This window comes from Xiphias gladius, chromosome 7 (genome assembly GCF_016859285.1).
Source record: "Xiphias gladius isolate SHS-SW01 ecotype Sanya breed wild chromosome 7, ASM1685928v1, whole genome shotgun sequence".
In the NCBI taxonomy this organism is placed as follows: domain Eukaryota; kingdom Metazoa; phylum Chordata; class Actinopteri; order Istiophoriformes; family Xiphiidae; genus Xiphias; species Xiphias gladius.
The window spans coordinates 25,273,912-25,283,593 of NC_053406.1; the positions used below are offsets into that span (position 1 = coordinate 25,273,912).

Consider the following 9,682-nt stretch of genomic DNA (forward strand, 5'->3'; position numbering starts at 1 on the left):
CCTTGTTTCTCCGTTTCATGAGTTTTATTACTGAGATTTAATCACATTAAATATCCTGTTTATAAGGGAAAACAATCCGGCTAAATTGATTCTTCAAACATCAGTGGAGGGTTGGTTAGGTAATTGTGTATTATTGCTTGCATTATTACCCGGGATACCAGCACAATGGTCGACTCCAGTGCTACACAGACAGCAGCTTTTCTGCGGTTTTGTTTCCAGGAATTTTGTACGACATTCTACAATTACACATAAATTCACACGGTGGGTCCTGGAAGGCCGATGCAGACTTGTGTTTATTCTGAAATTTGACTGGGTTTACACCAAAAATAAAATAGAGGGATTTAGTATCTCTCTTCTGAAATTATAGTCCTGGCTTTAACTCCACATTTAGCGCACCGTGTATGGAGAATCAGATTTTTTTTTTTTTTTTTTTTTTTCCCCCCAGGTGTGTCGGGTTGTGTCGGGGCAATTCAGAGTCACGACCTCGGCGTTTCTAAAATCGTGCCTGTGGCCCGGCTTCACCCTGCAGCTGAGGAGAGGAAAACATTTCGATGCCGAGAAAGTCATTCATCTCAAAGATATCTGAACTAAATCGAGTTATCTATTTTACTAATGTAACTGAGTCAAATATACTCGACACTTCGTTGATTCTTTAAAAATACAGTATATGTCATTTATAATACTCCATACACTTTGTGTCTAATCAAATCAAAATGTGTTTGTCACCCATCTATCGGTCAGACTTAATTTTATTTACCATGTACAGGTACATAAGCTTGATTGTGTAAAACAGTGGTTATCAATCAACAAAACCTTTACGCTTAAACACCGATTTCTTCTTTTCAGTAGCCCGCGTGCTCTCTTTGAAAACCAGGATAAGAACACAGAACAGGAGCATGGGTCAATTAACGAGGTTAACCTTCTAGTCTCGATCAAGATCCAGCAGCTTTGAGCTGGATGAGTTGTCGGTGAGACCGCACCATGTAAATTTAGCATCCAGGTAAATTCAACCTGGTGTGAAAGAAATGAAAATCTCGGCTCCATGTTATCTCCATGTATTGTAAGAGCAGAGCGTCCGGGGCGGCAGTCACGAAAGATTGAATTTAATTCACCTATTAATGTTGAACCCCGTGCATTTGATTTTACCATGTCTAATAGAAAAAGAAAAAAAAAACATCTAGACTTTGAAGAACCAATCAAACATTCCACAAAATTCAAACGGAGATGGTGCCGGTGTAACTCCTCTTTGTTATATAATGGCCACAGGATGGCGCTCTTACACTCTTGACCTCAGTCTGTCTGAAGGCGCAGGAGCTGCCGGACAAGTTGATTTTTTTTTGTATCATATTTTATCAGATACAGGATATTATGGCCTTAAAATGTCGCATAAACAGAAGGAACTTAAAGTTCTTGAACACAGCTATGGCATGCTCTTCCCCCGAAAAATATCAGTTCAGCCAGGCAGGCTCTTCCATCATCTGACAAGTAAATGGTTGCAATTTAATTTCACTTTTGTTCCATTTTCGAAATGAGTCTCCCGTGTGAAACTAATCAGCCTCAAACCAAATCGACACTCCGAGTTTGTTTGGCTGTGTCTTGTGTGCTTTTTTCTTTTTTCTTTTCAAAGAGCAGGCAGGTGAGTAAAATGCCACAGTCTTAATGATGAAGCTGCTCATTTATATCTGAAGAAGAGGAGGAGGAGGGAGGGTGGTGCGTTTAATTATTCCTCCCCACCGTCCGGCCGTCGTGCTCCTGGTAGGCGGATCTGTCGTTTCCTCCATTAGTGTCAGCTCGTTACAGCCATTGTTAAACCAATTATAGAGGTGTTAATGGACGATGGAAGACCCATTGGCATGAAAAGCGGCCCGCAGAGAGGGGATATGGCTAAATGTGCGTTGGGGGGCAAAAAAAAAGAGAAAAGAGGGGGACCTTAAGGGGTAATACACCCACCAATGATGCTTAGTAAGAGGCAAGGTTGAAGCTTGACGCGTCCTGGCCTCAAATATCAAAGCGCATCCCTCAGCAAAGTTAAAAAAAAATCATATAAATAAACCGAGGTGTGTGTGTGTGACTTTCACTGCCTCGAGATTCCGAGAATTGTTGTCCACCAGCCAAAAATGTCCATCTCTTATTGTAGACAAGCACCACTGTATCTATCTGAGGACCTGAAACCGGCTGTAAGAGTTTGGGGTGAAGTCCCTTTTTTTTGGTTCCTTGCAAGGTTGCTGAACCGGCAGGTTGTTGCGGCTGTTACTCTGGATACAGAAGTCCAGCTGTAAAGAACCAGACTAAAACGTCCCGGATGAGACAGCCTTTTTTTTTTTAATATGACCAGAGGCTGGAGGTCAAAGTTTACCAGCGTTTTTTTTTTTTTTTTTATCTACAACCACATCACCGTCCAGGTGAAAAAAGAAGATCATCTCTTTCAGGCTTAATTACATCATTACAGACACTGAGGTGTTGGCTCATTCCACGTGTTAATCGACCTGACAGCCGTTTGCAAACAGGCGATAAGCGCCGAGGCTTTACAGGTAGGCGGCCTGTGGAGAGTCTGATTGACAATGTGTGGATATGTTCTACCAGGGCTGCAGCTGGAAACGCGGCGGCTGACCGATGACTCTGGAGCTTCTGCGGTAGACGTTGAGAGAAGGCGGCCTGTGATTGTGTCTTAGTAAGGTGTTGGGCCACCACGAGCCGCCGGAGCAGCCCCACGTGCTCCTCGGCGTTGGTTCTCCAAGTCTCTGGACACCAAACCTCTGAAAGATCTTCAGTCATCTGGTGTTTTGATGATGGCGGCGGAGAGCGCTGTCTAACGCGTCGGTCCGAAATCTCCCATAGGTCCTCAGCCGGGTCGACATCTGGCGACTGCGAGGGCCGCAGCACGTGATTCACATCACTTCCCTACTCATCAAACCAGTGACCCCTCGTGCGCTTTGGACGGGGGCACCGTCATCCCGTTCCTCCCTGTCATTCTTCAGATCTTCCTTCAACAATATAACACGGTGTTACCCGACAGTGAACCGGTCCTTCGACGCTCAAACGTTTCTGCATTTTTTTTTTTTTTTACCGCATCTGCGCGCTCATACTCCTTCCTGTTATTTCTTTTTTTCCTCGGGGATCTTTTCTCACCGTCTAATCCCGTCGACCTCCCGCCTGCGCATCAATTACATCCCCATTGACCGGCCATTAGGCAGAGGCATTGACATTCACGGGCCTCCGTCTGCACCCGGGCCCGATGTGTATTCCACAACACAAGAGTCCGGCCCCATGCATTACACCGGGATTACATTATTTATTGTATTTCTCTGCGGCGTCGGGCCGCCAATGGCCCTTTGGAGGAAAAAAAAAAGGGGGGGGGAGAGAAATGCACCGCGAAGTTCCCAGGGAGAGGAGGTCTCTCACGCTTAACCGAGCCGAACCGACGCACAGATTTGCGCACACGAGCGCGCAGGTGAGCCAACGGGGCACCGAGCAAGCCGACGGTCTTCTCGCAGCACGTAGAGCTTCAGTGAGAAGGACTAATGTCACCGTGTAGGCTGCTCGAGGAGCAGCCGTTTACGCGCCATTTGGGCACCAACAAACACCTGGGCTGTCGGTCCTTTGCGTCTTGATACTGAGCTCATCTCACCTGATCTGTGGTCGTAGCGGTAGCATTCCCAAAGGCCATACGGGAAAAGTCTGAGACGTGCTGTTGGTGTGGCGGTGGGGTTCCGGGGGTTTGCCGTTTCTAAATAGGACCTCTGATTGTGTGATTTTCTTCTTTTGATAGTCAAATCTTGACCTGATAGTTGTGGGTTGTTTTTTGTTTTTTAACCAGGAAAATATTTGACTATCAAAACCAAGAATCTGAAAGAAGTTTGGTGGGTTTTTTTTTTTTTTTTTTTACAATGAAACCCTGAGAATAGCGCTAAAAGGCTCACAGCCCCAGAGAAGTGATAGCCGAGGGAATTAACAACTTTCACGCCCCTCACCACACACACACACACACACACACACACGTCACAAAACTGGCTCCCCACCCCGGTTCAACTCATCCAAACTCCAGTATTTATTCTTTTTTTTTTTTTTTTGCAAAATCAAATTAAACAACGTCTTGATCAGTTGTTACAATTTCACTTTTATGTGGAGCGGATTTCAATTTTTTAAAAAAAAATAAAACACGATTCAAGACAAGTGTGAATTTGAAGAGTTTGTCCCATAGCCGCGGATTATAAACCCGTTTGATCACCACCCACCTCACTCCCATGAACCTCACTGCTATAAAAAAAAAAAAAAAAAAAATCCTCTCAGCTCGGTTACTGGAGGACTGTGGGACAATCACTCGTCCGGGTGGCCCCGGTGCAGCCGCCGGGCCAATATACAGCACGCCAGGGGGCCACATCGGCCTTTTTGCGGGGCCCTTCCTGGATCCTAACGTGGTATTCAAATGTGAGGAGCGGGGCGGGACCCGCCGGCACCTTATAAGACGAGGGCGACCAGGTTTCTGTACTGTACTTGCGCGCCACACTTTCGCCTGCGTTCCGAGGCCCCCCCCCCTCCCCCGGTAGACAGAAGAAAACGGGCCAGAAGAAGAAGTCAGCATCTACCACCGAGCCACAACAAGATTAAGTTTATGAAACAATGGATGACTGGCAAAATAAGAAATATTGACTTTGCTGTTCCCAGGAGCAGAGCGTCACGTCGCTGTTTGATTGTTTTTTTTCTCTCAGTTTTGGCTCGAGATATTTTCTCCCCCTTTCTTGGCAGACGGACACAACTCTATGTCGGATTTCCCCCCGAAAACTTCCAATTTTGCGAAGGATTTTATTTTTCATTTTTGATTTTTTTTTTTTTTTTGGTTTGAATTTTTTTTCCCCCACAGAATATCCGGTCATAGCTAAGTCTTTCTCCTCCAGAGATTTGTCTCGGGGATGTTGAGCTCTGTGAAGATGGAAACCCATGATCTACCAGAGTGGAATACTTTCTACAGCGAGGCCAGTGAGGTAAAGACGCATTCACGAATAACACGCGACAACAGGCCCGAGTAAATCACACTGTCTTTATTTCTTCATGATGGAAAAAGTAAATTAGACACATTTTCACTTCCGCACGTTTTCAGCAGGACTCGAAAAAAAAAAAAAGCTGTAGTCTAATTATGATAAATTATAAAATAATAATATGAAGACTTTACAATAAAACCCTGAGCTTCTATGTAGATAATGTAGTAGTACCATAAGAATTAAAAGAACTTTAAGTACGATCGAGTAATACTGAGTATCCAGGCGCACGTTAAAGCTTGACTTGACTCCAAAAGAGAAAAATACCAAAAAGCACGAGAAAGCCTTTGCATATTCTTCTTCTGTAAAAATCCCAATGGTTGTATCATATAAATGATACCGAAAAACAAAATATTATTTAGCACCAGTTCTTTTCACAACACCTAGTCATCCGAAGGCACCAAAACAGGTACGTCGACTTTAAATGTTTTATTTAATAACTGATGTCTGTGATACAGATTTAATTTTAACAACCCAGGCTTTTTTTTTTTTTTTTTTGAGAAGATATTTGCTCATCAATAGGCCTTCTTCCTTTTGGTCTCTGCTGCCGCTCAAGCGTTGCGACAATTCAGGTGTAAATGTGACAAGACGGTTTTTTTGTTGTTGTTTTTTTTTTTGTCACTAATTCAATTAGAGTTAATTCTATCAGCAGCTTCAGTTCTCACCTCACCTCGTTCTGATCAAATTACCGAGAAGAAAGAGTCTGATAATATTTAACCAACGATCAGGAAACGGGCCGAGACACTGTCCCTTCTGTCCCCGTGGATTTGGGCTTTGCGCATATTAAAAAACCTTTCCCTCACGTCAAAGGCCTTTTGAGATTTCACATTAAAAAAAAAAAAATTAACACGAAATCATTCATCTTGGTCAAACACAATGAGCACATCGGGAAATAATAAAATTCCTCCGCTTTAGCTTGAAAATGCAACAAGTTTTTTTTTTTTTTCCAATGAAGCGGTGGAGGAGGCCGTCTGAGCTGAGAGGCACCATGACGCGCTTTTTACGCATTTTCAGGTTAACATCGCTGTGTGAAATCCATGTCCTCTCTCCGCGCACTGAGAGCTTCATTGTGCATTGATAAGGAGTCACTTTTTAAATGGAGAGTCAAACCCGCTTTCCTTTCACACTCAACATTCATTTTACGGAGAAAATTTAAATTAAATCAAATAATCACAACAGAGCTGTTCATGTTATTTGTTTTCAAAAGGTTAAAAATAAAAGGTCAATATTAGTTGATTATATTTTATTATTTAAACGGGTTATAATCTTTGTTGCACGACATATATATAAACCGATCTTTCCTCTGTGCTTTTCCTGTGAATAACCAGATGTTGTTGTGTTCCTCTTTGTCTCCAGATGTATTCCTCTCCCAGCACTATGAACTCTGGTCTGGGCTCCATGGGCTCCATGGGCACCATAAACAGCTACATTAACCTGAACCCGGCCACCGCTTCCCCCGCAGGTATGAACATGGCGTACCCCAGCTCCAGCCTCAGCAGTTCCCCGCTGGCCTCCATGGGCTCCGGGCCCGGCCACATGTCCCTCTCCCCAGTGGCCTCGTCCCTCAGCTCCAGCTCTCTAACTCAGCTGGGCCCCGCTGCTTCCGGCTCCCTGGGCTCCTTGTCCCACTACCAGAACATGGGCCAGTCCATGAGCCAACTGGGATACCCTTCCACTGCGACCCTGAGCCGGGCCGGGCCCAAGGAGATTCCCCCGAAGCCCTACCGACGCTCCCTGACCCACGCCAAGCCACCGTACTCGTACATCTCCCTCATCACCATGGCGATCCAGCAGAGCGGCAGCAAGATGCTCACCCTGAACGAGATCTACCAGTGGATCATGGACCTGTTCCCCTACTACCGTGAGAACCAGCAGCGCTGGCAAAACTCCATCCGCCACTCACTCTCCTTCAACGACTGCTTTGTGAAGGTGGCTCGCTCGCCAGACAAGCCAGGCAAAGGTTCTTACTGGACTCTGCACCCGCAGTCAGGCAACATGTTTGAGAACGGCTGCTACCTGAGGCGCCAGAAACGCTTCAAGATCGAGGACAAGATGGCGAAGAAAGGAGGCAAGAGCCAGGAGGTTGGCTCAGGGAAAGGAGGCCACAGTGGAGATCACCTGGTGGAGGATCGCAGCCCCACGGGAGGATCAGAGGGAGCCGACTCCACCCACTCAGACAACTCCCACCCGGGGTCTTCAGACGACCAGCCGCATCCCCGAAACTCCCTGGTTCCACTAGACTGCCCAGCGCTGTCCTCCTCACATCTCCACAGCCCGCCGGTCTCCCTGCCTCCCTCCTCCTCCACCTCATCCTCCATCCCTCCATCCTCCTTGTCCCTCTCTGCCACCTCCTCCTCCTCCAACCCACTCCTCCACTCCCAGTCTTTAGCGGGTAGCACCCACCTCCTGCCCAGCGCCATGCAGCAGCACATGGACCTACAGAACGACGCCCTAAAGTCCCTGGACCCCCACTACAACTTCAACCACCCATTCTCCATCACCAACCTCATGTCCAACGAGCAGAAGATGGACCTCAAGTCCTACCAGGACCAGGTGATGGCCTACAACAGCTACACTGGTGCCTCTCCTGTGGGAGCCAAGCAGATCTATGACAGCCCCGGGCCGGCCGCCATGGACTCAGGTGCTTATTACCAAACTCTGTACAGTCGCTCGGTTCTCAACGCTTCCTAATATGGACACTCACCCACTCACACACACACCTGTCCGTAGTGGTGAGCCAAGATGGAGACTGCTCTCTCTCTCTGCCTTTATTAAAATGGACACCCATCTCTCTTTATCTTCCTCTTTCTTTCTCTCTCCCTCTCTGGCTCACGTCCAGCGGCCCTGGAAGAGACTCAAATCTAAAATGGCTGCCGTGTTTGAGGGACCAAAGAACACTTTTTTCTTTTACCAGCTCCGACGAACACGGAGACTGGGTTAGTTTAATGGAGGACAGAGAAGTAAAGCTGGATGATAAGAGGTCTTAACTTCATCAAATGATGAAGACATTTGACTCGTCTGTGTGTAAGTCAATACAGATTTCAGATCCCGTCCTAGCCTGTCGCAGGAGCACCGTGTTTGGCAAAATTGGCTTTGTACAAAATGTAAATAGAGCTAATGTGGGGGGAAAGGATATTTGCATTTATTTATGAAGGGAATAAATTTTAATATATCTTGTATAGCGCTCTGTCGACCAGTTACAACCCAAATGTGAGTTTTTTTTGTTTTTGTTTTTTTTAACCAAAGACGGAGAGAAGGAGGAGAGTTTCAGGTTACTGCTTCAGGCAGGTGTTACTGCAGTGTCAGACAGTTAAGTAAATTTTTTTTTTTTTTTTGTTACAGCATTTCACACTACGTTCCATCATTTCTGTCAGATCGGGCATCCATCAATGTAAATGTAGCTCATGAAGTCTGTACTTTCATAAAAATTATATGTAGTTTCGTTTGCAATGAAGAGAAAAGAAGCCATTTCGTCCTTGCCGGAGCACAGAGGAAACAGGAATAAAAAAATCTTCTGCAGCCAGAAGGAAAAAGACAAAGTAACTGTGGTAAAAACTTTAAAAAAAAAAGGCCTGTTGTTTCTGTTTTTGATGGCCCCAAATAATTTCCTGTTGTTACCTATATGAGAGCATTGAATCTAAATGCTTTTCCACAAACTGTAACCTTTTGAATAACAGATAGCTGGTGAGGTGCATGGGGGAGTTCAGTCAGTTACTAAAACAGAGGAAGGGAGGAGAGATGCACTATGGGAGGATTTACATACAGTACTTTGCACTATGGAGCTCCCACTGGTCAGGTGGGCTGATAGTGTGTGCGTTTGTGTGTGTGTGTGTTACAACAATACTTTGGAAACACCCCCTTACACTGTCAATGCATCAGCTCAATGGGATCAGTGTAACAATGTCAAAGGGTGTAAAACAACCCTCGCTGTCCAAAAAGTTCCTTTTTCTGTAAATGACTGCTGATCTGATAAGAGATCGGTGTATTGCTGATCTATTAGAGGATTATTCTGATAAATAGCAGAGGGGTCAGAAGTTTCAGGTCACATGATGTCCTCTGTGGAGCATATTTTAGTTTCAAAGAGAAATGTCTTTTATTTAAGCTATGTTCCTTTTCAAACTTTGAAAGTGTGCTGATATAATATATTGTTTTTTTGTTGTTGTTTCTGTTGGTTTAAATGTGATTAAAATGATTCATGTTTCATTTTTCTTATTAAAAAGGCAAAAAATGTGGGGAGAAATGGTGCATTTGTTTTTCTGTTCCATCAGCGTTACTGCAGGAAGTGTTTGTTGTCCGTGTGGATACAAGCTTAATTAAAAGTAACTCAAACACTGACAGCTGTTTCACCTTAAATTCAGCCTTCGTTTTTTTCCACGGAGAAGGGTTATCTCCCTGTTTCGCCGGCTTAGTTTGTTTCCAAGAACTTTCTCGAGAAATTTCACAAAAATCATAAAAAGAGACCTCCTCTTTCAGAATTTCACACAGAAATAAAATACAGTAAAAATTACTTGAGGCTTTATAAAATATTTAAGTAAGGTCATCCAACTGGCTTTCACTACATTTCAGAAAATCTTGCTGAATGCAAAGTTTTTTTTTCTACACGTATTTTGTGCCAAATTACTCTTCACCTGTCCACAAATTTTCTT

The 9,682-nt window shown here is 44.8% G+C and overlaps 1 protein-coding gene across 1 annotated transcript; it reads left to right on the plus strand.

The window, feature by feature from the left end:
- Positions 1 to 4,858: 4,858 nt before the first annotated feature.
- On the plus strand, positions 4,859 to 9,256 carry foxa3 (forkhead box A3). The gene is made up of 2 exons (XM_040130001.1): positions 4,859 to 4,982; positions 6,393 to 9,256. The coding sequence occupies exons 1-2, from the start codon at positions 4,911 to 4,913 to the stop codon at positions 7,725 to 7,727; spliced, it is 1,407 nt and encodes a 468-aa protein (XP_039985935.1). The 5' UTR covers positions 4,859 to 4,910; the 3' UTR covers positions 7,728 to 9,256.
- The last annotated feature ends 426 nt before the right edge of the window (positions 9,257 to 9,682 follow it).

Coding starts and splice junctions, on each gene's coding strand:
- foxa3 (XM_040130001.1), top strand. CDS start 4,911: ATGTTGAGCTCTGTGAAGATGGAAACCCATGATCTACCAGAGTGGAAT. Junction 4,983..6,392: donor TCTACAGCGAGGCCAGTGAG/GTAAAGACGCAT, acceptor CTTTGTCTCCAG/ATGTATTCCTCTCCCAGCAC.